We start from the raw sequence: 27,522 nt of genomic DNA, 5'->3' as shown, positions 1-27,522 counted from the left end.
TTCTTGTCAAACTTGTAAGGGATGCAGATATCATCATGATTTATCATCATTTAAAGCCAACATTTTCTTTTTAAATTCTCCTTAACCAGTGAGATAAATGATAGCTGTAAGCACATAAGAGACAGAAGTAGACAGAACTATTACAAATCTGAAAATCAACAAATGATTCCAGGGTGACCGGACAGGGGTACTTCCTCAGACACCCATTTCACTCATTTATGAAAAAAGGACACCGATGAATAACAATAAGAAAAATGTGACACATGAAGACCAAATGGCACTGAAAAGCAGAAGAAAAGACAGCATCCACTTGTTGATTAGGCAGCAAGCACTTTGATAAGTCAGCAGTCGGTGTGGAAATTGTGGACTTCTATTATACACGGAGTAAATCTGACCCAAAAAGTATTACAGACATCTACCCCAGAAGTGGAACTCATAGCCCAGACTAAAGGCATAAATAATCATGACTAGAAAAGGAAGGTGATCTCACTGTTTGCAAATGTTGATTCAGGATATGTTGTAGCAGATACATGTAGAAAGTTGTAATCTTTTCACTTGAATCAACAAAAGCAGATATTATTATATAATACTGGCGCACAATATAGATGGGGAAAAGTTATGCTACAGCTATGGACAAAAACTATGTAATGATGTTGCATTTGCATGTGCATGATAAGCAGGAAGTAAATGAAATGGTTTTGTCAACTTTCTTCTGAACGTGGGATAAATAAAAGAAATAAACATGCATAAATATCTGGTTAGAACAGAACCAAAGCAATGAAAAAAGAATAACTGCAACTAACTAAACAGTGCTAGGAAAAAAATGGGTTATTGTCTTTTAAAGACACAGTACGCCTCTAAAACAACTACTTTTTTCCCCATAAACTGCTTCTGAATGTCTTTCTGGTGAATGGAAATGTGATTAGAAGTTAGCATTCTGGCACAGACTGGCAAAAGGAAAAAAAATGTAGCTTCCTTTTAGCAACTAATTTGGTAAGTGTAAAAGTAGAGGAGTGTGGTGTAGCATGTTCAGGACCACTTTCTTTTAAGTTTTGTTCTGTATAACTGCAACAGTAGCAAACTAAACAATACTTAATTAAACAGCAACAGAACAATGCACCAGCAGAACAATAATTGCAACAAAACACAAAAATTGGTGCTTTCAAAGCCAGATTTTGGAACAAAGTTCTTTCAAAAATTTAATGTCCATAACTGAGCATTAATCATATTTACTATAAGACGACTTCTAACTTTGTTTTTAATCTTGTTCCTGTGATTCAAAAGATGCTAAATTATTACTATGATCTACTTCATCAACACAAACTTATCAGAACACTGATTGGTATTGTTATGGTCTTTGTGACATAATTAACAAAATGTTTGATTTACAATTCCTGCAGTGGCTCACTATACACATGATTATTAGCTGGTAAGATCAATTGTCATCTATCATTATTACATTTTGACATTAGATGGGTAAACTTTATGAATGTGCATCATTGTTAATGAATTTAAAGAAAAATCATTTAGCTTGTCTTCTTCAGTGACACATATACATGTTTAGAACAGTATTAAACATTGAGGCCTCTTACCATGTTTTCTAAATTCGTGGTTTATAATATGATATTTTATGAAAAATGAAGTATTTTTGAATAATGTAATTCAACTGATAAAATTTCTTGCCATAAAATGTATCATCTGAGTGAGTTGGAAATGCCTGGGCGTGGCCACACACACAGTCAAAACAATCGCTAGCACGAGGAAACTCGTCCAAGAAAAATCGTTGCCAAAGGCTTGGAAGTCTGAGCTTACCTTTCTGTCAACGAACTGACAAGCGAGTTCTTTTAAAGCTGGCAGTGCTATGTCCGTTTCGCAAACGACTTGCTCCCGCATAAATCCTATCTGCATCCAAAATGTACATCTCCCTTTTCCTAGTTCCTCCGACATCTTGAAACATGCGTTGCTTGTGTTGTGTGTGACGGTCGCCTCCTCTTCACTGCCAGTCACCTGCAATGTCGAGCTATGGCGCCCAGAGACGACAGACACTGCTACGACAGACAGCGTCTCACAACACGAAGCACAAGTCTTCCTGGAAAATCTGCAACGCATCCAGAGCTACGGCCTCAGAACACACCCGTCAGCGACATATATTAGACGAAAACAATTTACTTTTTACGTAAACGGCTCCATGTGTTATAAGAAAGTTTCAATACCCCTGCTTACCATGGGTTGCTGAAGAGTGTATACATTTACAGGTGACTTGCCTGGTCCTTTGAGACTCATCCACGCTTGTAGGCTTGTCGCAAACACACTGGCCCAACATTTACTTTCAGTGTCACATCGTAATGTATTTGTCATTTTAAGTAAATAATTGGAAATGATTTATTCAATAAATCTGATAATTTTACAAATATATATTACAGAATAATTTACGGCAAATACTATATCCGTTGGAGGCAATAGTTGACAGGTGCGTCATGTAGAAGAAAAACATGGCTTCCTACACAGATTCAGTATCCGGGAGTCACACAAACAGTCTATCAAATCGCTCTGAAAGTCACGCTGGTAGTGAACTTGAGCCAAATGAGATCAAAGGATACTTGATGAAAAGAACAAGATTATCGAGAAAGTGGAAACGTGTCTATTTCGTCCTGAAAAATTGTGATCTTCTGTATTACACAAATCCTGAGGTAGGCTCTTGGTATTGGTATGGTTTAAGAACATTTCTTGTGTCATTATTTATATAAATATGTATTTAAATATAAGATTGCCTAGACCGTATCAAAATATGAACGATTTACACCGACCCAAGCTCAGATGCAGTTTTATAGTCTAATTTTATATTCGCCATTAGTACAAACGTTAGGCTCATTTGATGAAATTTTAATAACAATGACTAATGACTCACTCTGGCATAAACAAGCCGTGCGAAAAGATTGTGTGCGAGAGTTTTAGGGTGTACACTGTTTGGAGGGTTTTGTTACAATATTATCAACGGTTAAAGCACCTCTACTAGTTGGGCTAAAATGACCGTTACCAGCGTGCTGGATCGTTTCCGTAAAATTTTGTGTTTCCAAAAACTTACTATCGAATCTAAAACACAGGTCTGGGCTGGTTCACTGAGGCCGCCATGTTTTGTATGTAACTGAGTGACATCATCAGCATTCTTCCAACGCGAGTGTTCATGACGTAATATCAAATAACAGTACAGTGATGGTGAAGAAGACTGGCGTGACCGAGGACAAGGTTACATAGAGTTTCAGACCTTCAGTATGACAATTGTTGCGCAAAATGTTGTCGGGCCAACCTTGTCAGTGTGTTAAAAAAAAAACATAGAAGGACTTTGCAAAGCTGAATGAACCTTCCTTGTCACTATATGTTAAAATTGGCTAAGAATTTTTACAGTTTATTGCACACAAACCCAGTTTTTCATATGCATCATGCTTTCTCAAAAGGCAGACACAGTCAAGACAAGTCTTCAAAACTTGGAGACATGATGATATGAAAACTACAACACAATAATAGAATGGATGAAATTCCAGTTAATGCGAACAGTTTACAAAGTCAAAATTCATGTCCAACAATTACTATACTTTCCTACTTGAAAGCAATCTTGAATTTCAGTGAGCTTGAATAAAGTGTGCTGATACATGGTCAGATGATTTGTTTAGTACACGTGAGGCAAAGTCAGCTATACTTCCCAAACAGCAAAATTGTCATTGCTAGTTATTAGGAATGGAGGATCTTATAATTTGTTTCAAGTTTGTATACTTTGTTGATACTACTTTAGCATAATAAGAAAATGTTGTTTTTAATGCTTAAAGTAATGTGATACAAACTGTATAGATCTTGTTTATTATCTTTTTAAATTTTATTCCCCATTCTTGTTTACCTTGATGAGAAAGTATTGCATTTAATATTTAGAGTAATATGATATGAACTGTAAGAACCTACTTTATTGTTCAATATTTATGGATTTTTAAAAATTGTATTCACCATTCATGTTTACCATTAGTAAATTATTTTACTATTTTCTGCCATTCTTCCACAGGGAACACCTAAGAAAATTCCATTGTCAAATGCTGACATCACAGAGACCAGCATAGATAAGAAACAGTTTGCATTTTGCATTAAAAGCAAAGAAAATGGACGAACATACTACATTCATGCAGACAGTGAGTTAAGTCAAAACTGTTGGATGCAGGCTATTTGCTTTGCCAAGGTTGCTGGCCGGGATGGGTCAAGTTCAGCAGCCTGTGTCGTCCAGTGATAAAAACAAATATTTTCAATTAGGGTCCATATATTTAAAAAAAAAGTGAGCAGCGGTTTCCTAGACAGAAATATAATGCTAATGCTTGCTAGTAAAAGCCTCTACATAAAGTGGCTTTTGCTAAAACTCATTGGTTGTGCTCACGCATCAGGGTTCATTATGGTGGCTGAGCAAAAGTTTCTTTCGAAATAAAACAACAATGGTGTGGATGAAAAGGTGATGGGTATAGATTGAATTTATAATCTCTCTTTTATTTTAAAAAGTGCTTGTTATCTGTACTCGCATTCTCAGCCAAGAAGAAAGTATATTCCTACTGATGAATTTGTGAAAGGCTGAACTGGTTTTATTATTCTTGCTATAATGTGCAAAAATTAATCAGTGTGTTTACATATCCAAAAGAAAGTATTTATGACCTCATGACTAGTTGTTGAAGGTACTGTCTTGCATAAAACAAGGAGATATTGTGGCTTTTCCCATTTCTACTTAGCTTCAGGAAAAAACTTTTTCATTCTTTATTTGCCATGGATGTTTGTAAGAATACTACAATTTTGCTTTTCTTTCCCTGTTATCTGGCAGTTAACCTATGTCTTTCTAATCCTGCATGTGGTAGATATTATATCTGCAGTCTGGTCTGAATATAAGCATGTAAAATGCTATTATTTGCAAGAAAGATTTAAACAGTGAAACAGTGTTAACATTAAATTAAATGATGTGATAAAATATAGCATGTGAAGGATCTGACTTTAACCCATTCCTGCTTTAGACTGTTTTCATAAATAATTTAAACTCTGCTAAGCATAGCTTCAGCTATAGAGGTAAATACCTTGCTGTGCTTGCTTTGGAAATTAAGCTGTTTTTTCATTTTTATTTTGTTTTTTTATCATAACCACATTCCATCTAAGTAGCAGACTCTTTGGAGATCTCAATTGCAGATGATATCTGGCACTTCAACCCATGTACCTGCCATAATTTTCCTTCATTTCTTTTATTCATATTCCATGTGTAATTAAAAAATATATAGTTTATGGGATGGAAAAACGTAAATAAGTCTTAAGACATACATTTTTGTTATATTGTGTATTGAGCTTGTTGCAAGGTATAGGAATTTACTTGTGATTTTATTAATATATTATTAACTATAGGAGCTCTTATTCGTTTGTCAATGTATGTGATTTTTTTTTTAACCATACATGTTTAAGTAACTTGTACAGAGTTAAATGCAAGTTGAAAGTAAACATTACTTGAAGTATGTTTTAGCATCTATTTTGAGATACTCTGAAATGGTAGTATCTTTTATTTTTATTTAGCACAAAAGATGGATTGAATCTTTTATATTCTTCTTAACCTCACAATATGCCTATTTCTTCTGGCGGCTACAAGAATATTGAACTTGCAAATGAATATTAACTAAAATGTGTATCTTTAAACAATGCTGCATTGCTTATTTGATAAAAAATGTTTATCTGGCAAGGAGGCTTAAAGAAACCTACACACATGCACTAAATATTACCTAGTTCAGAAAGCAGCTTTTGCATTTGTGTTTATTAAAATATGCCCCAAATGCCCAAAAGATCTTAGCTGAGGATTTTTTTTTCTAAATGACAGCTGGTCAGGAAATGTTTGTTAACCTTTCTCATATAAACAGTTATTTTGTTTCTGCTGAGTCTTTTATGAATGTTATTCAATCTTTTTAGTCAGTTTTGATAGAGATTATGTGTAAATATAGCATATTTCAAAATATAATATTACCTGCCCAGCCTGTACTCATGCCTCCCACTCCTACTCCCTAAGAAAAGACACCCATGCACAGGTATTTATAGACATGGACACAAATATGAAATTGGCCTGTTTACAGTAACCAAAATTTATCCTTCTCGACACCACATATCTATATATATATATGTGTGGACATATGTGCACAGCCATAAGCCTTCTTTATGGTTCTGTCATTGGGGAGATTAACATTTTGTGTGTTGTAATGCTTAGATAATAGGTAAACAGAACCATAAATATGATTTTTCAATGTTATACCTTATGTTTTTCTCTTGAAACTTTCCAGCTGTGTTCTGTGGTTTGATGCTGCAGCAGCTTATTTAAAGTTTGGACTGTCCAGATGGATATTGAATGGATAAGTGACTGACATCATCTTTCTTTTATTCCTTGCTCCTATGAACTCATCCCACATTTTATTCCTGTCTCACTCAGGGAATTTTATTAATATTTTTTTTTTCAACGTCGAGTGGGGTTGGCAATGGACATTACTTAGGAAGAAGCATTCAAATATATTGCTCTTAATATTAGTCTCAGCCTTGTAATAATCAGAGATTGTTAATTTCCTTTCTTTTTATCAATAATGTGTTGGTCATGTAAGGCTGTAAACCACAATGCGCAAGATCTGGCTTGCAAAAAGCTGGCTTAGTGGTGTCACCAGACCAGTGAGTGTTGTGGTCTCAACAACAAAGAGCTGATTGTGAGCCCTGTTAGCACACTCAGGTTGAAGAAAGGATTTTTGTCAGACTAGGTACCTAATGTTTCATCACATTTATTTCCTAATATAGAGGCAGAATATTTATGGGTTGGTTTGTACAATTATCAATGTTGTTTTTGTGCTGAAAGAAAGAAATCTTATGGATGAATTGTTAACGAGTCCCATACTCTAGTCCATTGTATTATTTTATCATTCTTTAATTAATTTACTTTATTCTGTTTAGGATTTGTTTTGTAAGTTTCTTGGGAATTTCTTGTTGTCTTTTTATACTCTTGATTATGCATTGTCTGTAATCTTTTTGATTGGTATCCATGATGTGTGGGTGTGATACTGCATGCATAGATGCATTAATGTGTGCTGCTCATGCATGTTTTCATGCACATCTACAGTATATGGAGCCATTTGTATTAATAATAATGATTACTTGCATAATTGTTTCTATTGGGCTATTGTTCTATTGGGCTATTGTTCTATTGTGCTTACACTTATTTTGCTAAGATATAAACAAGGGTTTTCATCTTGCCCATCAATTTTTTTCCATTTATCATATATATGTTAGCCATTCCATTTTTTGTTATTTCCAGAATGGATTTCATATTTCAAAGTTTAGGGTGGAATGGGATCAGTTAATCTTTTGGAAAATATTTTATCGTTGATATTTTTCATAAGGTGCTTAAAAAGCTTTGAAGATGTTACGTCATATAACACTGTTAAGACACCCAAAAACAAGAGCAACAATTGGCAGATATTGTGATGGGGTTGGGGGCAGGGCCGTGCTTAGGGGCAGGCGGACGAGGCATCTGCCTAGGGCCCCGCGCTTCAAGGGGCCCCGCGCTTTTTATTGATATGGTAACTAGGCCTATGGAACTTGTAATGTGTATGCAGCGTGCTGTCAATGATAAAAGACGAGATATCCCTGAGGAAAAAATTGACTTTAGATCCCAACTAAAACCGTGTGATCGTGGCGTGAGGGCCCCGCACATACCCTTTGCCTCGGGCCCCGGGGGGGCTAAGAACGGGCCTGGTTGGGGGAGTGCCACTAAAATAGCCAGCTGTAAAGGCGAGTGTAGTATTTATGACTGTTATGCATTTTGAATGTCATTAGCATTTGAAGTAGACATAAATTTTAGGGTTTTAGAATATTTTAGAACTTATTAACTGGACATTTTCTAAATGGTGCTTTCTCACATGTAAAAGCAAACACTGTGGCTTTTAATGAGTTGTGATTTTTAAATATATTTTAAAATGAGAGAGAGAATATGCTTGCATGCATGTGTGTGTGTGTAATAAAGTCATTTTTAAAGTAATTTATGGAAATTATTGGTTGTGGTAAAGTGTTTGCTTACATGTGCATGCATATGAGTCCATGCATGTGCATGATTATGTATATTAGCACTTGGAGCGCTCCTCTTAATGAGGGGAAAGACTGTCATTGGTAGCTTTACTTACGACTATCAGCTGCTGGATCTGTCTGATGATGTGTCTGTCAGCACTCTGCCATTTTTATGTTCTTTTATCTGTGATGATACTAAAATTGATTGGTCTTTGTTTACTTTATTTCAGTTATGATAATATGTTTTTTGCATGAGGTCTTTGCCAATGGCCAGAAAAATGGAAAAAGAAATAGAAAATATTATATATACCTGTACCAAAAGAGCCAAGTGCTGTGTCATGTTTTTGAAAGTACAATATAAGTAATTTTATTTCCCAAAGCGTTTGTCCTTAGTAGGCTGAGCATAACGATGTGTGTGTTCTGTGCAAAAGATATTCCTTAACAGTCAGTTTTCACTTGTGCTGTCATTAACAAGGACAGATGCATCTGATCTCTTCCAGTTCTTTTGCCAGAAAAATGCATTCGGTTTTAGACAGCCGGTCAGCTGCTCGATACTCGTGTTGCCTTGTAAACTTTCCTCCAGTCGACTCAGCTATCGAGAACTGGTACTTGACTCTATAAATGGTTGGAGAAGGTAAAGCAGAGAGAGAGAGACCAGATGGGCATCGACCTCACAAAAAAATCCCGGCCCCGTGAAAAGTGCAGTCTAACGCATCACACCTCAACCACCGAATGTTTCGGGTACGAACTATTTTATTCAAGCGCAGGCAAACTATATACCAGTCTTGGGATTTCCCACACATTCCCCTGCGACACACTATAGTTCACTGTCTGTTTGAATGTATCCAATCGCCAGGTTTGAGAATATTACATATTGTCTTTTCCCGATATTGTTCCAGTGTTACGTTGACAAGAAAATGGTTGCTACAGACGCACCGGTGAAACGCTTCGTTTGCCGAGAAAATTTGTTCTTGTATTGAACCAAAAAAAAAAAAAAAAAAAAAATGAAACATTATTCATCAAACAGATGATGAGATCAAATGAGTACAGAAGGCCCGATCGAGATATGTAGGAAACCCTCCTGTTTTTTTTTATCGGTGAACGTTAAAAGAGGTTAAAGTTCTAGTGGGATGCATTTTTCTTTTGCTATGTTAAACAATCTCAGCGCATGAAGCTATTTTCCAAACTGGGAACATAATCCACCTTCCACCATGTGCATACAGAGGACGAGGTCGCTTGCTGTTCACAGATGCTCACATTGGCGGTAGCCTCGAAAATGTCGACGCGTCGGTGCACAATCCTCACGCATGTATAGGGCTGTATTGTTGATCTTTTTCTGCGTGTGTCGATATTTGTAGAAGTGTTCATTTGAGAACGGAAAAAGAGTGGGTATTTTGGGATACAGCATCTTGGAGTGTTGTACCCGATCATTAGGGTGTGGGTGGGTGGAGAACTTCGACCTCTCAAATTCGATCATTACCGAAGTCAGTTTCCTGGACTTGTTGCTTGTCGACAATCTGACCGTGTGTCTTAATTCTATTTGATGATACCTCTGTGGTTCCTGGACGGTCTACTGTTGTAATCCTTACATTACAAACTCTTCATCGCCAAAATTTAGTGATGTAGGCTCTTGGTGTATCCTCGCCACTGCTTGCATTGCGTCCAGTGCTCATGTGATTAAATGATAAGTTACGTTGACGCAAGATATGGTTATCCGAAGTCCTTATCCACCTGTGGTTAATTAGTTTGGAGACAGACAACCAACGCCTTCGCCTTCTTGACACGCACAGCGTCCTCCCCGCTGACTACGATAAAAAGAAAGATACTTGCTTTCTTTCCTTCTTGAGTTCAGTCGAAGGTCAAAGAACATCAGGTTTCTAACAAGCACCACTCCCGAAAGCCGGGTAGAGAGTCTGTGTCAAGTTATTTACAGGGATTTTTTTTGTTGCGCTCTGACTAAAGTTGAGGTAATAGGGCTTGCAGGACATTTCTCACGCAAGACAGTGCCTGAGAACAATCAGGACAGCGAGGAGGAAAATGGGCCCTTGTTCAAGCACAATGTCAAGTCTACCATAGCATAATTAGGTATGACGTTTCCCGCCATATTGCCACCACAGTGCAAACGGAATAGATCACCTTTTACTTAAAGGTCTAGCGTGGTTTTTTTTAACACTATAGACAGTATTCTATTGGGCGCCAAGAGGGGAATTTTTCTGTTTAGCCTTTTTACATTTTATGCATGTAGAATTCATTCTATGGCTGTACAATTCTATAGCTATACAATTCATTGTGAGAATGAATGAATTGTGTAGCTATAGAATTAAATTGTATAAATATAGAATGAACTGTGTACGTATATAATAAATTGTATATTACAGAATGAATTCTATAAGAATAAAATGCATTTTATAGTTAGAGAGAATTAGAGAAAAATCACCTCTTGGCGCCCCATAGTATCCACATTATCACGTTCACGTTGTCTAGGGTTCACCCAATTGAAGAGCGAAGACCTTATGCTGAGGATATCTGTACAAACGTGACATCACGACGTTGACATGTTTGATGTTTGTAGGCGTGTATTTCGGCTCGAGAATGAAATGAGATTATTCACCTACATTTGGGGAAAACGGTTCAACGGAGTTACTTAGTCATTAACAACAACAATACTGCCTCATAGACTTTTACTACAGTTTCCAAAGTGCTTTCATTTCGAGCCTCTAAGGCCCGGATTAATCCGCGCGGTTGCTTTTGTTTAGTTTTGTTTTTATTTTTTAGCCCGTGAAAAAATTAGCTCATTGATCAGCCGTCGACAACGAAGACGAATTGCAATGACATTAGTCAATCTGACCATTAAAAGACCTGCTGTTGAACTGCTTGTGGCAGAGTATTGCACTGTCATGACCAAACGCAATCGTCAGCAGAACAACTACGCCTAGTCCTTGAAGATGTCTTTCTGCGCTTGTAGGATTTCGAACCAAGATTTATGCTGTCACACGACAGAAATAAGGTCTTAAGGAATAAGCCTTGCCTTTCCGGCTGAGATCACAAAAAACTTTATCGTCTCCTGAAAATTGATATAGAAGTACCTCTTCTCGTGGAAAATATGGAGGCTTGGTGCAAAGAGTGCTATCCCAACATTCGAGCGTGCACTTGCGTTTTTATATCATAGCTGGCTTCGATCGCGATTTACTCAGTTCAGCGTTTCTCGACTTCTTTTTAAAAGAAAATGCAAGGGAGATAACAAGATGAATGATAGATATATATACGTTCTGAATCATCTTCGTTCAAACTTTCGGGTTGTAAAACGAGCCTTAACTTACACTCGTGTCCTAAACACAGGTCTGAGGCAGCACAAAAAGAAGGTGTCATGTTGAAAAGGAAGGTTATCTAACTCAAGGCGTGGCGACATGAATCAGTGGATCGTGCCAACCCTTTGGAACTTGAGTACAGCGAGGAAGAGCTGAGAGGAGTGGAGAAGAGTAACGTGACAGAAAATGCGTTTCTTGTCAAATGGTCCTGCATATGTCACGAATTTGGGTCAATTTGTCTTCCTTCGCGAAAGAGTACAGGACACGGCGGCTTCGGAGAAAAGGCGCGCACCTGTGACTTGAACATGATTGTAAGTTACGGTTCCTTTGAAACTCGAAATCATTCTTTCCCGGCAGACGATGAAATGTTGTCTTTTACGGAAGTGACCCGTCGCACAGCGGAAACGAACCGTTGACTCTTGCGCATGTGCACTGTGTAGGGCGAATGGTTATTTCGGGCGAAGATTCAGATAGTGACCGAATCCATCTTGCCGGATGATGAAAGTTGACAAACTTGCTATTTTTACTTTGTAGTTACCTTCAGGTACCTTTGGGAACGTCGACTACTCATCTGCCATCAGGCACAAAGAGACCGCAAAGCGCGTTCCTAGTAATTCTTAATATTTCCTGATTAACTATGATTGATAATGAACTATAATGGCCAAAGAACGCAACGGATTAATTCAAATGACTATTGTCTAGCTGTGGATTATTATTTCTTTGGTGGACATTTGAATAACACATTTTTGTTCCTTAACGTGATGCTTTACAGTATTGTTCAAAGAAGTAATTTTATATTTGGAATTCCCTATTTCTCCGCTGTTCAACGGAGGGAGAAAATCGGCCGTTCGTTCCCTTTTTTGCCGGATAGTCATTTTCTGAAAGACACTTTAATAAATATATATTTGTTCCATGGTGGTATGGTCATTTGGAAATTTTGTTGTGGAGAATTATTAGGTTTGTCCGAGATTTTCGAAGCAGGTCAAAAGCTGGCAACACCTGGACAGTGCACTGCGCCGAGACTTCACCAGAGCGTGCTGATGTAGTTGATCGAGCACAGAGCGGCTGTTGCAGACGGAGGCTTTCGTCCTGTGGGTGGGCAGAGGCGGGGCGGCCTTATTGGTTGTGCCAGGCTCGTCTCAGACAGATGAGCTGGCTTTCACTCTTACACTACTTTTATCATCAGGTTTCGTAGAAGTTACAGTCATTCTAAGATTCTGGCAATACATGTACTTCTCTCAAGAAAGCACTGCAAGCAATATTTGCTGTGCACAACAATAACTCCCTGGAAAGGTTATCCACCTTCAAGGAAATTTTCATGTTGATTCTTTTTGTACTAAATGGGATGTAAAGGTTGTTGATTTGTTTCTCACTGCTAAAGCCAAGAGTCCACAATTTATACCACTTAACACTACTGCTCTACGACCCTTGCAAAATTGTTTCCATTAATCTGATGTTCTTTTGTTTGTTTGCTTTTAATAATACGCTTTCTGATTATCTCGGGCTCAGCGCAAAAACACTGGCTGACTGAGCTATCCAGCGTCACAGCACGTGCCATAGAGTTAGTGGTGATGGTGGCTGGCGGGTTGTAGTTGACGGCATGAAACATAAAAAATCCTTAACCATTCACCCAGGCCTGACGAGAGGGGGGGGGGGGGGGGACAGGGGGGTCTGGTGTACCGGGCCCGCGGCTGTCAAGGGGGCCCGGCCTTGGTCAGTGGATTTTTTTTTCTTCTTCTCCTTTTCTTTTTCTTTTAAAGAAAGGTCTAAGGACAGAACACCCAAGCATTACACATGCAGAAGTTGAGTTTGAGTGTAGATATTGAGATTCGAATTGTAAACATACATTATATACTGGGAAAATAATTTACAATTACAAGTACAAGGGGCCCGGAGAGGTCTGCCCCGGGGCCCGGGCTGGCTCTCGGCGGCCCTGCATTCACCGACTGATTAAGGTATTCACTTTCCCCCGTCCCTTATTCTTAAATTGTTTCCTACCCCAGGGATCTGTACCCGCCAATGGTGGGGTGTCAAAATTACAAATGAAGGGAGACGTATTGCATATTGCAAGCATGGGAGTGACAATTTGCGCAGTCTCGATATTATTGTAAACATTTCACACTGATTCACACATACAATACCTACGTATGTGAGAAATCATATAGAGTATCGAAAAAACACTTTCACAAAACACGTGTGACACCAACAGCTGAGTAAATGTTGTACAAAATAGTCTAAATCACAGCTGCTATATATTTATCACAGCGGCCCATGCGCCCTCGTGTTGCTCCACCTAGTATGTGTGCGTGTGTGACCCTGTTCCGACTGTTCGACAGATTTGTGAATGAAAGGGTGTACCCCGGTTGACGCACTGTCCCGTCACAGCGCCAGAAATAGGGACTCCACACAAGTCCAGGGTGTGACCGTCACGACATAATGCATGAAGACCGAGAGTGTGGGTGGACCTGATATATCAATGGCCTTCACACGACTGCGCGAACTTGACCGCCGCTGCCTCCAAAAATTCCCCGAACTTCCTGCCATTAATTAGTTCTAGTATTTCGTTTTACTAACAATAGTGCCGGGTTGATAAAATGCTCAGTTGAAAAGAAAAAAAAAAAAAAAGGAAAGAAACGAAGGCAACCTTAGTACAGTTTCGTTTAAGGAAGGAAACAGCGAGTGTTACAAAGGGACCGTATAGAAGTACAGTGATACCTCGGTTCTCGAACATAATTCGTTCCGGGAGGACGGTCGAGAACCAAATTGTTCGAGAACCGAAGCAATGAAACCCAAAGGAAATAATGGAAACCGGATTAATTCGTTCAAAGCCCCAGAAAATGCCTATTTACTGGCCTAATTTGTATATAATATATAGAAAAACATGTCTCAACAAGAAATAAGAAATAAAAGTGTATTTATTAAAACAAAAACAAAAAAATGTACTGTACTGTACAGTACAGTACAGTAAATTGTGTTTCATTTACTGTACCTGTACCAAACTTTATGGGAGGAGGGAATGAATGTGGAGGGAGGAGGGAAGGGGGATGGTTATTGTCACTGATGACGCAAGCAAGGCGCGCTGGGCTGAATGAACGCCATTCGGCTCAACTCGGCTCATCTCGGACGTTCGGATGTTCGAGTTCCAAATATTTGTTCGAATTCCAAGACAAAATTTTCTCGAATTTCCTGGTCGAATACCGATTTGGTCGAAAGTCAAGGCGTTCGAGAACCGAGGTATCACTGTATTTGTTTCGGCAAGGCACTAAAATAAAGGAAGAAAATAAACGCATGTAGGAGGAAAACACTCGAATAATAGACATGAGTGCGAGAGAGAAACACATGACATTTAATACTGCACACTTTGATGATGTGCTGTGAGATTTACTGCTTCTACTCATATTCCCGTAACCGCCAGCTGCACTGCTACAACCACAATCACAACGATATTACAAGAAATCGGAGAAAGGTGTTAAGACACTCACTGCACGAAGATAAAGAAAACCAAATGAAGGGAGATAAGGGCAGACCATCTGGATTTCCGAGTAACAGATAATTCAGCTACTATCATTTTGAGAAATACAGATTTGGGGAAAGTGGAAATTTTATTCCGTGTAAAAACAAGTTGGGCAAGAAGATGACATAGATTATCTTACCTGGTGATGGAGTGTGGAGATTCCGACACCTGCCTCTTGGAGCTTAGTATATCATCGCGTGTACTGGTTAATCAGTTGTATAGCCGATTGGGAGGCGACTGCCTTAATCTTCGACCTGTGCCAATTCACTCACCCTGTAAATCACAGAACTGCAGACTTCAAGATCCGACATGTTATGATAAAGGTCTGGAGAAAGCGCTGACTGGCCAATATGAACACCAGTAAGCATCTGACGGTGGATTGTGCGATATGATCCTGTGAACGGGTATTGCGGTAATATGTAGGGTACTAGTGCTACGGTTGGCTGGCCAGCGATTGCGACACCTGGCGAACATTTGAGTACGATAGGCGTGACTGAGGTTGGGCGGAGTAGACAGTGCACGGAACACGAGGCATAACCAGGGGTCTTGTTACGTCCCCACCCTCCTCGCTTTTTTTTTTTAAAAAGTTTATTCCACTATCCCCGACAAAAATGTAAAAGAGCACATTGCTGTGTTGGATGTCTTTCACGGCAGCAACAGCTGTAGAGTAAAATAAGGTCTAGTAGTTTAGAGGAAATGTTTATTTTAAGAAGGAGAAAATTCCGAATGTTGCTGCTTCCAAAATGTTCATGGGGGAAGGGGTTTCTAAAGGTGGGAACTGCGAGAGGGTGTGCTCGAGTGAGAAGTAGGGATAAGGGAGGAAGAAAGTGTTTCATGGCTTACCGTTGTTCAAAAGATTTTATTCTTCTGCAGATATGCTTGTGAAAAAAGTAGTTATGTTTCTTACATTTCAACCCTGAAATAATGTCATCACATCCACACGCTTTACTTCATCGCTCCGTCACCGCGCAGTTACAGACATGAAAGGCTAATGCGCGTGAGCGCACTCACTCAAAGAAAAGAGAGAGAGCAGTAATATCTCCAAAAAGTCTAAATCGCTTAATGTGTATTCTCTATAGTGAGAGAGGGAGGGGAGAGAGAGAGAGAAAACAAATAAAACAACGGTTTACTCAGAAATAAAGTCATACCGTTAATTACAACCCTGAAAGCAAGCAACCCTAGTTTGAGAACACCTAGCTCGTAAACCTAGAAGATAAGCATCTGGTGCCAAGCGTAATAAACCTGTCCGACTGCCCCAGTAAAACATTTACCTGCAACAGATCGATTCACCAGCTAAAGGTGTGTTACCACACTTTGTCAGATTTCTCACCTGCCACTCACCTTCACATGGGAAGATCCTCGACATTAATTGGACAGCCTCTGCACGAGGCGGATTCAAACTTTGGAACAAATTTGAACTTTCGCCGACGCGTGGCCTCACGTTGCCATTCTCCTCCCCCTGCGGTGTCGTGGACTGGAAAGAGCTCCGTTTTACGCGCGTGACAACTCGGATACCATGGTAATGCAAATCCTAGACATTGCGCAAACACCTGTTGAAAGCTTTGTTTCCTCATCGGCTGGATGGGGCCAAGACAGTATAAATCGTGATTGTAGTGGCTGGGTTTCCCTGCTCATTGTTTTCTAATCAGTCAAGTTTTTCCGGTGTCAGGTCTCGCGATTAAACCGCAGGAGCGCACGATAAAAACTTCACATACTTTTGTTGTTGTTACTGAACAAACACAGTTACACATTATAGATCCTTGTGAACAATCAGTTCGATACCAACATTTGTCCTTGTACTACATGTACAGCGAAAAAAAAAAGACAATTTACCATCCGTGTGTGTACAATCTCCCTTTCTCTCACACACACACACTGAATTCCATTTCTCAATTTATGGACAGTATTGCATTTGGGGATAAACCGGAGCGGAACTGTGTTGTCCTCGTCGTCAGTGTCCCATAGCGGTTGCATGATGGCAGAAGCTCAAAGAGTGGATCGGCTGGGTGCTAAGGACCCTGTGTGATCTTACGATCATTCCGTTTGACGCGCGCAACAAACCAAAAAGGACTAAAAATCACAACCAGCAATCCTGGAGGCTGGCTTGACAATATGTTCATGTTGGTACCTCTTTTCAGTTACCCTGCTATAACAAACAAAGGGAAACAAAAGATGTTGTCAATCACTATGATAAAAGTGCGCTTTGAGTTCCTTATGAATGCCAAATTTCAGTAGAAGTATCAGAAAGTGCTGCCTTCAGAAATGTCTTCATGACTGATGATGTGTTTCCAACTCAAATCATTTGAAGCCCTTCTCACAACAGGGAAGCGGCACAAGCAGGTTTGGTTCGGCCATGTCGACACGACACTCTGTCTAAAACCGTTCTTCAGGGCACCATTAAAAGTTAATCCCGAGGTAGACAAAGGAAGAACTGGATAGAAAATGTGGAGTGGAATGGTCATTCTATGCAGGAGCTGCTCAACACCGCTCACGACCGACTCAGGCTGTGGGCCTTGTCAACTGTTGCGTCTACCAACCAACAGCCAATGTCTGCCCGCTCTACTGGCAGGGCAGCTTGTAAGGTGATCAGGGGATGGATGTATATTAAAGGTCTTTACATATTAAATTCTTGAAGTCTAAGTAGCTTCTTTACTTGAGCAGCCGGATGAGCATATCCAGCCCTTGTTTGTTGTTTCACAAACACTGAGGCCTATCTGTGTTTTCTGCTTGGATTTGTGGTACTTTGTCTTATTGTACCCGCTGAGACTTTTGATGACATCATCAGCATTGTGCTGGACTGATTATTCGCCTGTGGCTTTTTGTTTATCTTCTTTTAATATAAACTCTCATTGCCATTACTCTTCTCTGTTTAACGCCATCACAGTTTCTTCATTTTCACAAGTCGTCCCTGCAAACAGTCATGCTCTGTATCATTTTACTGCAATTTCTGCTTTGTGATCATGTGGAAATTCTCCTGACGATTTTATCTCTGATTTGTGAGTATTGATCAACTCTGCTCTAGTCCAGTGACTTTCCGATCTGTCTCACCGACATCTTGGTCTATGAATGCAACCTGGCCGAGGAGCGACCTGGCATTCCCATGAACTTCACAGAGAGAGCCACAGGAATTTAGTCTGTGTTGTGTTGTTGTGTTTGTAATGCGCGGAAAGCCTGGCTTTCGCCGAGATACCGCGGTATAGAAACTTTCACCATGATTATTATTACAAGCGGCCTGTTCCAGGATGCTTTCCCTTTAGTTGTGGAACTTGACATGCGTATTTTTATTACCCTGCTTTTTAAACTTTTGTATGTTTAGGATGTACATGATGTGTTGATAATGTACACTTCATAGCGGAATAAAATTTACAGGTAATAAAGCAGACATGGAGTCCAGTTGAAAACCATTTTACACTTCTTTCTGTGGGCAGGATGGCAATAGCATCGATGCATATATATGCTTTCCATACACAACATAGCAAGGGGCCTACTTGTCCCCCGTTTCTGTGCTGCCATAGGCAATTTTGCTTGCTTGCTTGCCGATGCTGGTCAGGAAGAGGGCACACTGCACACTTGTGCTTCTTTGTCTCCATGTGAGTGTTTGGCCTCTCGATATACACACTTCCTGATGCAACTATCATATCTTGCTGGTCACATGTAAACTACAGATGTGATACTGCCTGACCCAGCCCCAGCTAATGTCATCAGTTCAATTTCTTCATAGTTTACTCATGGAAGGGACTAAAAATCAACCAGGTTCAGGCACTTTGGCAAGTGCGACACGTGACTGCACAGAGGATGAAGGTTTTATGTAATACCATGACGGGGAAACAATAGATATCAGTATCGGCTTCCCCCTCCCTCGGTGTGTGCGTGCGTGAGTGATAGAGAATGATGAATAGTGAATAAATTTATATTGCGCACTTCATGCCTACTGATAGTGTGCTCGTACACCTTCAATATGTAAAGTGCATACAGCCTGCTTTCGATGATGGAGAATAGACCATCATCATTAATGTTATTCTGTCATTTACATGCTGTATGATGTCGGAAGCCTGTATAGGTGAATATTTCTTACTTGTACACCAAGACTAGACTGAATGCATTTCAGCTATTTTCTCTAAAACAGTTCAGCTGATAGAGGTTCCACCCCCTTCACTCTCTCTGTGCGTGCAGCTTTCAGTTTCAAAGCAGCTCGATCTATCATGTGTTTTTTGCACATATTTGTTAAGGCTGTATTGCAACTAAAAGTTTGCCGCTTGTGTAAAGCTACATGCTTGTGACTGACTTTTAGTGGTCTGACCGACTTTTGTCAAGCGTATAAATCAGTTGCAAATAGCGCCACGGTAGATATCCAGACCTCTCGACAAGTAGCAGCAGTTAATGTTGCTGTAGTTTTCTTTATGTTCCGACAATCTACCAACCAGCCAATGTTTAAAACCAAATTTTTATCCAATTCGTAGCGGCTTTGACGGTACCTCCCGGACCCTACACGCCGTACTTGTAACTTCCAACAAGAAAATGTTGCCGCCTGGACAAATGACAGAAGCAGGATGAGCATCCCTGACAGCGAAAGATAGCCAGGCTCTCCTCATTTAGCAAGAGACAAGTAACAAAAAAAAAAAAAAAACAAAAAACCAAACAAACAAGCAAATAACGGCATAAAGGTGATGCTCTGACCATATTCACTTTTCCCGTTTCGGCCTGTTTGCGAGATCTTGGGAATTTGCTATACAGCAGGTCATCTTGCAGCTTTAAAAAAAAACAACTTTGCAGCTTAAGATTTTTAACTGTCTTCTCACAAGTGCCTTTCAGAGAATTGGCTTCATTACTGCAATGGGATGAGTGCTCGTCATGGCTCCAAGGACTACTCTCAGACCTAGGTTTTAGTCTGTCTAGGTTTCTGGCCAATCATGTCAACGCAATAAACTTAACTGTTCCCGTTATTGTAATCAGGATGTATACTTGTTCAAATGCAAACCACTATAACTACTCTGGAGAATAAATAAAGTGGTCTTATATGTCAAAAAATATACCAATTCAATATGCAAGTTTTTATTTCATCAAAAACAAATCAACATTTAAAGACACCACAAACGTAAATTATCAAGTTATTCATCTTCCAAAAATACTGCATTTTGTTTTGTCTCTTCAAACAGCATCGCCTCTGCAATGTTCTTTAAGATGTTGCCAACATTTTGGATACCACCACAAAAACTACATGTTCTTGTATTCATGAAACACATTGAGTATTCCATCAAAATGATGACTCTTTGGATTTTATTTGGAGTCTGTTTCTCATTTTGTATTGTCATCTTTAAAGAAAGTTTCATCTGCTGTATCTGGGAAAGGTATATTATTGCTCCTTTTATTCTCGTATAGACGCATAAACATAAAGGCAAGGCCAACAACTTCTGATTTATGATCAATTCTGAAGATTTTCCTTTGCTGCTTCCCCTTGTTCGACCCCTTCTCTGCTACACACTTCACTTTCCATAACTTGGTGTTGCTTTTGTCTTTTGTAATTTCTTTTCTGCTTGCCTCGCTTGGTTGCATGATTCTTCCTGTACATCTACAAAAAAAGACAAGAAAAAAGTGTATGCTAGATTCTGTTAAGTGTGCTGAAAGCTAAGGAAATGCATGTGAATTTCCTTGAAGGATTTTATTTTGAAAATATTAATATTTACAATTATTCACCTCGAACAGCAGTCTTCTTTGTCATGTACTAAACAACAAAATGCAGCTATTTCCATTTTTTTTATTATGTGCACTCCTTTTGTTACATTGTGTAAGAGCAATTATTTAAGCCATACCTCCTACTTTATGGTCTGGGCAAACAATCTGTTGGGCTGTCTGTCAAAGATATTCTTTATTTGTAGATTCACTCTGTGATGGTAACTCAGACTGGATGGGATCATCATTACAAGTTTCTTGACCTTGAGATGGTGAAGTTACCATTTGAGACAGTGTGTTCTTTCTGTATTCATTCAAAACAGCTGGAAAGTCCACAAGAAAGTTGTATTGCTGAAACAAGCTCACAGATAACCCATTTCAAAACTCAGTGTCAGCATTTATATAATGTAAATTTCACTTTCAGCTTCCATCAATCAAATATCTGCTGGCACTATGCACATGTTTATTGCTTGTCAAAGTAAGATACACATATCGACAAGTTACAAAATGAATGCAGCTTGTAAAAATAGTGTGTCCATGTTGTAAGAACAATATAAATGCCACTAAAAGAACACAATGACTACAAATTTTAAGAATGTGGTAAACATCCTAACAAAGTCTCTCCAAATTCACATAACATACGTTTGTGGTGTCTTTAAATGTTGATTTGTTTTTGATGAAATAAAAACTTGCATATTGAATTGGTATATTTTTTGACATATAAGACCACTTTATTTATTCTCCAGAGTAGTTATAGTGGTTTGCTTTTGAACATACAGTGAGTAAGGCAAATATTTCAACATATAAAGCAATATTTTCTTGTTAAATGCAAAACATTAATTTTGATGTACCTTTACACTAAAAGCAGAACACATTCGGAACATTTGAACTGTTTCTATTGCCTTCATTGAAGACAATGGAGGGCGATGCCATGCTATTAGATATGCAGCCAGAACTGCAAGCATAAATTATTGGATCACTTAGATATATTATGTTATGTATGACAGATTTATCTTTATTTTGACTGTCTCAACATTTTATCTAATAACATTCAGTATGTTTTCTTTCTAAGAAAGGGAAGGGAACCCCCCTCCCCCCAGAAAGTAAGAGGCACAAGACAGGTAAATAACTGCAAATAACATTATTTGTATGCTCCAATACAAAATGCATTAATACTTGCACATAAATGGTTGAAAAAATGTTACCCAAACAAGATATCCATATATAATGCGCTATATGTATTTCTACATGTTTTCTGTGTAATAACATTTATTTTAAAATAGGAGGCAAGAAAGAATAAACAATGAAATAATAAAAAATGAACACTCGCATATAAATGATTGAAGAAAATCTTACCCAAACAAGATCTTCCCTTTCCAGCAACACAGCTGAAATTGAATCAATATGGAACAAAATAAATCTGATGCAGTAAGTCAAGTTCAGCAACATGAAACAAAGGGAACTTCTCTAGTGTTTCATGATCAAAGTTGTAAGTGAAATGGTGTTTTGTTGATCCATATGAGAAAGTGATGCAAAAGAGCAGATTGGTCTTGGAAATGTGGGACAGGATGACATTTGCACAAAACTAAAGACAGAAGGTATACATACTGCAACAAAGGGTTTCCTTCATCTTCGATAATATGATATAATTTATCAATTATTGCTATAAGCTCTGGAACAGGAAATAACCCTCCATCTTCACAAGGATGGTGGTGCACTCGCAGACTGTATTTCTGGTACATTTGCAGAAGATGTTTCACTCTAAACTTTTGCATCTCACTGGTGGTCACCAAGCAGAAGACATCTGTCACTTTTTGCTGCACAATTTTCTCTAAGACAGATAAGCATGGATCTACTAAAGCAACCTTGCAGAAAATGGATAGGCTGCAAGTATGTACTAATTAAAGGACAAGCAGAGTAAGTATCCATTATCCCCCATCACTCCCCTGACAGTGGCATCCAGCAATAAAAAGAGGCAGGGATATGGCACAACAGTAGGGCTCAGTTTCCAGTGGCAATTTAAGGATAGGTGCAATCCAAAACGTTAAAAATGAAAGTAGCAACAGTTACCACTAATCTGTTTAAAATGATATATAAAATTGATTTTCAAAGTTGTTGCCTTTTAAAATAATTTTCAAGAGAGGAGGTGCAAAGAAGCCACCAAACTAACTGCAGTTAGTTTTATGTTCATCAGCTCTGATTCACAAATATTTGCACAGTATTTGAGAATATGATTTTACTATTACACTTACCTACATCTTTAACAAGATTTCTTTCCTGCTCTTTGTATCTGCACCCTGCCAGAGAGTACATCAGGAGATTAAGTTTAATAATAACTTATTTATTCATTTGTTTTTCCCTCACACATTCGCCCTATGTGAAAGATGTTAAAAAATTAGAATTGTGGGTTTTTTCTTTTTGGTAATCACCTCTAAAAAAGATGAAAGGGTAAAGTTATCGTTTCTGACTCTCACAAACATACACATGCACAATGTCTACTGAAAAGTATGTACCTATATCAACATTTAAATATATAAGGATTTTTTTGTTCAACTTTATATATTTTTTATATGAAAGTTACATTAAAACTCACTAGATTAATTTACTTAAATGATGAAGCATATAGTATTTTACCTGGTAAGGTGGTCACACCAATGTTGGCAAAACCATGAAACTTTTCTTGAAGCCTTTTTCAAAAGATCAGTCAAAATTATTTTAACACATGCTGAAAACTTTCGTGATAAAAACTTCTACTGAAATGTTATGCAAAGATTTAAAAATTTATTGTTATTAATTCTACATCTATCTTATTCTGTCGTTTCATTATCGATAATTTCATTAAAAGATGCCATAAAAAACAAAATAAACTAGTTTATTACATGAAATGATAGTAAATTAGTTTATTTTATTTTACAGTAATTATTACAATTAAGTTATCTTCACCTATAATGACCAAATTAATTAGTCAAAAGCACGGACCTGTATAAATTCAGGGTCAAAAGTCTACTCTATTAATTTATTTGCTAAGGTGTTTCTAAACTGCATGAGCTTTAACTCACCACATTATCTCCAAGTCATCATTTTTATCGTCAAAATGTACAGTTCTTTCTGGTAGTTCAGCATTCGTCGTGAGTTCTTCACACATGTTACTAGACTGCATGAGACAGAGGAATTTCCAAGCAATGAAACGATATAAACAATATCAAATAAAAAGTTTCCGCAATTTTAATTGAATAAGATAAATTGTAAGTATATGTGTAGAATATTTTAAATCAAAAAGACACTCAAGTGATATTTTAATGAAATGTCATGTCACTTACAGCGTTCAACAGCAGACGACTTTTCTTTCCACTTTTCGGAGCTATTGATGTTGTAGCGGGAAGAGTCGTGTGCTACGGCGATGAATCAAAGGCAGGGAAATGAAAGTTTAAAAGATCATATATGATCACTATATATTAATGTATATTAATATATAATATATTTATTTGTTATTAGACATATGATTTAAAAAATATTTTTTTTAAACTCTCATTCTATCCGTATGAGCGATCTTAGCAATCCAAAATGGCGGGCAACAACAACATATAAACCACAGACTTCATCATTGAGGTGTCTGCAATCAACCTGTTCAAGATTTTAAAAAGTAATCTTGATATGTCGTTTTATTTTTTTGGATGAAATGCACTCTTAGTCATAGTTTATAAAGTTAAATAACCTTTTAAAACATGAATTTAAAACTTCAGGTAAAGAAAAAACTAAATCTTTCTACGGAACAAAAGGGATGGTTCCATACATATTGTAAGATCATATATAAATTAACATGCAGTTAAAATCTTTATTCTTGATTCAAAGTCAGAGATATATATTTGAGTGTGTGAGTGTAGACATTTTCATCCGTAGGTTAAATTAGATAGTAAAATATAGGGGATCATCCCTCTAAACTCCCCACTACCACCGCCAGCATCACCATCTGTAACGATCTAATTATAAAAAGACAAATATAAAGAAAGAAAATTTTAATGACCAATTGATAGTATTTTCAGAGTTACAATGTATCTTACAAATAAATATAATAAATTACTTTTTAAAAATAATATTATGAAAATAATCAGGTTAAAGAACATAATTTAAACAATTACATAAAAGGAGAGCCAGGAAAGAATAATAGAAATGAGGACAGAAGGCTTACATGAAATAATGGATATAGGAAGCAAAGATGCAGAAACTAGAATGACATGCAGGCATGGAAGAAGTCAAGGAAGGCAACGAAGATTTAAGCAAAAACTTTGCTATTTCAGATGCCAGCAACAATAGCTCCTATACAACTTACTCGAAATAATGCCATTAAACCAGCATATGGACAACGGTTTGGAAACTTTGATGGTGTGGTACATCTGCCACCTGTCAAAATTCAGACATCAAGAGCAGGCCACAGGTTCTCAGATCTCAACAACCAACAAATCTATCGAACAGTCTGTGACTGGGTTAGCATTTGGCAACAATGGCAACAGAAGATACTTCTGTACAGCATTGCTAATAGGTACTCATAATAAAGAAAGATAACAGCTTCTTCAGGGTAGCTTTTTATTAACAGTAATGAAAATTTCAAGGGATGATATTTGGAAGAAAATGTACATGATAGCTAATCTTGAGGTGGTTATTTTTTACCTTCCCAGTGAAATTGCCAGATTTCCTGACTTCATCAGTTAATTACATGTGATTAACTAATAACATCTCTATGTCCAGATTTATGAATTGGTATTACTGTTTAGAATGTCAAAAGTAGTTATGTGTGCTTTAAATTCAAATAAAATGTTTCATTGTCTAGGATAAGCAGGTCTGGCAAATTCTCATTCACTTTGCAAACTCAGTTAATTAGTTTTACTGACATGAAGTTAAGATGATGTCTGTTAAGGTGCTCAAGACAGCAATTGGACATCCTCACCACCAGTCTAGAGCCTCTGCGTCACCATGCTTATCGGACATTGTCCCAGCATCACAATGCACTACAGAAATATTACATCAATAGAGCACAGTTTCCTCAGGCATTGAATGTGGAAAGACTTCCTCCCATCTCTGTGACACAAAAACAGATATCTGGCGCAAGGAGACATGGGAACAAATTTTCCACAATAGACAATTTTAAAACTGCTCCAAAAGGAAATGCTGCACTGTCTGCAGAGCTTGCCATTACTCAGGTACCTTCCAGATCTTTAGCACAAAGTCTTGATCAGTATGCTACCTTATTGTCATCATCTGTGCTCATCGATGCCTTGAAAGAAGTTGTAGTTGTACACAGAATTGAAAGACTGTATGTTGCAGAAACTCCTAAAGACATTAAGAAATCAGAACTAACCCTTGACCAGTATGCAAGTCTACTGTCATCATCTGTTCTAATTAGTGCCATGAATGAAACGGTCATGTCAGATGGCACTGGAATGCAACAATCAGGATCAATGTGTGAATCTCCTCATACCTCAGCGCTGTGCCTTGATCAGTATGCAGATCTGCTGTCATCATCTACTTTAATGAGTGCTATCCATGAAGCAGTGCTGACTGATACACGTGAGAGACAGCAGAGGAGTGAAGTTGAGCAGAAATGTATACGACTGGGAGAAGAACCATCATCTGTTGACAAAGATCATAAAACAAAGGAGGCAAATGTGATCCCAAGAGAAGCTTTTTTGTCCTCATCGGAGACAGTCACCTCAGAGATGCCAGTGGCATCAAGCATGCCAGACTGTCCTCCAGACAACTTGTCATCTCCAGTCATTACAAGGGAACAGACCAGGAGTGGGACCAGAATGTCAGCAAGGTTTCTTGGTGGTTTTATATCTTTTACTTCTGGCTCCAAAAGAAGTGGTCAAAGTGATCGTCAATCACAAAGACAAAGTGGTTCCAGTTGCTATAGGTACAGTGCATTTGCCTCCATGGATGTAAGGACACCTGACTTCTTCAACAGAGAGAGAACATTGCTAGGTGATGTATTATGTTTAAATTAAAATTAAATCAAAATTCATCTTAGAGATGTTGCTTAAGTTAAAAACAGTTAAAGCACTTTTATTTATAAAACTATCATAAAATATATCCATTCATTGTAATATTAAATACACACATCACTGACCAAGTTTATTTCACAGAATGCAAAACAAAAGTAAAAAAAGTATGTTCTTTATACTTTATACTTTATAGTTTTATCATTCCAATTAATCAGGTACAATGCAGAGTGAAGTTCGACTGGGTTTGTCTCAGCGGACAGCAGGTCCAGGAAACATTCCAGTACCTTTACAACAAACATACAAGAGCAGGGCGTGGTGGCCTCCTACCCCTCGGAAAGGCAGAAAATTTCAGAAAGCAAAAAAAAAGGAAATGTCCAGCAACTTCCTTGAACAATTGGCAACTATTTCTGAGGTCTTCAAACGTGCACACACACACACACATTTGCTTGCATGATTGGCATGTAGGCTTATTATAGTACCATTAATGTTAACTTGTGCATTATCTTTTGTTGATTAATACATGGAGTTTCATCACTGTTTCCATACCATTTTTGATACTGCTTTCTTTAACTATTTCTCTGCATGTGGCTTCTGTTGACAGGGGTAGCTGCTTTGCCGTGATATAGTCTTAGTTGCTGGCTCCATGTAAAACATCAATCCCCCCACCCCTTTCTTTGACTATGTTATGCTTGAAGCATTTAATATCCACTGCATCAGTCAGAGGCCTTGATTCTTAAAAGTTCATCAACACAGATGTCAAATAGTCTAAAATTATCATTTGGTAATCTTTTCAGATTTTTTTAGAGTATTAAAGATATATTTTATATGAACAATACTTGCATCAATGATTTTAAGTATCTCCCTCAGAAAAGTGTTCTGTAAACCACATGAAGATACTATCTGAAGTGCATCATTTGTTTATACTGAAACCATTTTGTAA

The 27,522-nt window shown here is 38.0% G+C and overlaps 4 protein-coding genes across 11 annotated transcripts in view; 2 read left to right on the top strand and 2 right to left on the bottom strand.

The window, feature by feature from the left end:
* The window catches only part of LOC112571335 (serine/threonine-protein kinase D1-like), a 53,466-nt gene extending 37,965 nt beyond the window's left edge, over positions 1 to 15,501 (bottom strand). For 3 of the 5 annotated variants that reach the window (XM_025250263.1, XM_025250262.1, XM_025250264.1), the window contains exons 1-2: positions 2,224 to 2,311; positions 1,813 to 2,098 (exon numbers count right to left, since the gene is read on the bottom strand). In XM_025250263.1, the coding sequence (XP_025106048.1) occupies positions 1,813 to 1,947 (135 nt within the window). In that variant the 5' untranslated portion in view covers positions 1,948 to 2,098; positions 2,224 to 2,311. Of the gene's footprint in view, positions 1 to 1,812; positions 2,099 to 2,223; positions 2,340 to 15,052 lie in introns of those variants that run through there. The other 2 variants (XM_025250260.1, XM_025250259.1) reach the window with 2 other exon arrangements.
* On the top strand, positions 2,341 to 7,650 carry LOC112571336 (pleckstrin homology domain-containing family H member 2-like). Its single transcript, XM_025250265.1, has 2 exons — positions 2,341 to 2,690; positions 4,052 to 7,650. Exons 1-2 carry the CDS (start codon positions 2,493 to 2,495, stop codon positions 4,268 to 4,270), a joined length of 417 nt encoding a protein of 138 aa, XP_025106050.1. The 5' UTR covers positions 2,341 to 2,492; the 3' UTR covers positions 4,271 to 7,650.
* A 4,448-nt stretch (positions 15,502 to 19,949) lies between the features above and the next one.
* On the bottom strand, positions 19,950 to 24,034 carry LOC112571247 (cyclin-dependent kinase inhibitor 3-like). 2 transcript variants are annotated; one of them, XM_025250119.1, is made up of 9 exons: positions 23,904 to 24,034; positions 23,643 to 23,737; positions 23,218 to 23,270; positions 22,836 to 22,880; positions 22,192 to 22,414; positions 21,940 to 21,971; positions 21,435 to 21,538; positions 20,724 to 20,934; positions 19,950 to 20,482 (listed from the first exon to the last, which is right to left on the bottom strand). In XM_025250119.1, the coding sequence occupies exons 2-8, from the start codon at positions 23,726 to 23,728 to the stop codon at positions 20,767 to 20,769; spliced, it is 711 nt and encodes a 236-aa protein (XP_025105904.1). In that variant the 5' UTR covers positions 23,729 to 23,737; positions 23,904 to 24,034; the 3' UTR covers positions 19,950 to 20,482; positions 20,724 to 20,766. The 2 variants fall into 2 exon arrangements, with proteins under 2 accessions (XP_025105904.1, XP_025105906.1); XM_025250121.1 differs by lacking the exon at positions 19,950 to 20,482 and having other exon boundaries at positions 20,764 to 20,906.
* A 94-nt stretch (positions 24,035 to 24,128) lies between these two features.
* LOC112569895 overlaps positions 24,129 to 27,522 on the top strand; it is a 46,150-nt gene continuing 42,756 nt past the window's right edge. For all 3 annotated transcript variants that reach the window (XM_025247959.1, XM_025247958.1, XM_025247957.1), the window contains exons 1-4: positions 24,129 to 24,226; positions 24,882 to 25,123; positions 25,499 to 26,562; positions 26,798 to 26,994. In XM_025247959.1, coding sequence (XP_025103744.1) covers positions 24,882 to 25,123; positions 25,499 to 26,562; positions 26,798 to 26,994 — 1,503 coding nt within the window. In that variant the 5' untranslated portion in view covers positions 24,129 to 24,226. The remainder of the gene's footprint in view (positions 24,227 to 24,881; positions 25,124 to 25,498; positions 26,563 to 26,797; positions 26,995 to 27,522) is intronic.

Source organism: Pomacea canaliculata, linkage group LG8, assembly GCF_003073045.1.
Source record: "Pomacea canaliculata isolate SZHN2017 linkage group LG8, ASM307304v1, whole genome shotgun sequence".
NCBI lineage: Eukaryota > Metazoa > Mollusca > Gastropoda > Architaenioglossa > Ampullariidae > Pomacea > Pomacea canaliculata.
This window is presented reverse-complemented; position numbering and strand designations above follow the sequence as displayed.

Coding starts and splice junctions, on each gene's coding strand:
- LOC112571336 (XM_025250265.1), top strand. CDS start 2,493: ATGGCTTCCTACACAGATTCAGTATCCGGGAGTCACACAAACAGTCTA. Junction 2,691..4,051: donor TGTATTACACAAATCCTGAG/GTAGGCTCTTGG, acceptor ATTCTTCCACAG/GGAACACCTAAGAAAATTCC.
- LOC112571247 (XM_025250119.1), bottom strand. CDS start 23,728: ATGTGTGAAGAACTCACGACGAATGCTGAACTACCAGAAAGAACTGTA. Junction 22,881..23,217: donor TGGTGTGACCACCTTACCAG/GTAAAATACTAT, acceptor ACTCTCTGGCAG/GGTGCAGATACAAAGAGCAG. Junction 22,415..22,835: donor AAATCTTGTTAAAGATGTAG/GTAAGTGTAATA, acceptor TATCTGTCTTAG/AGAAAATTGTGCAGCAAAAA.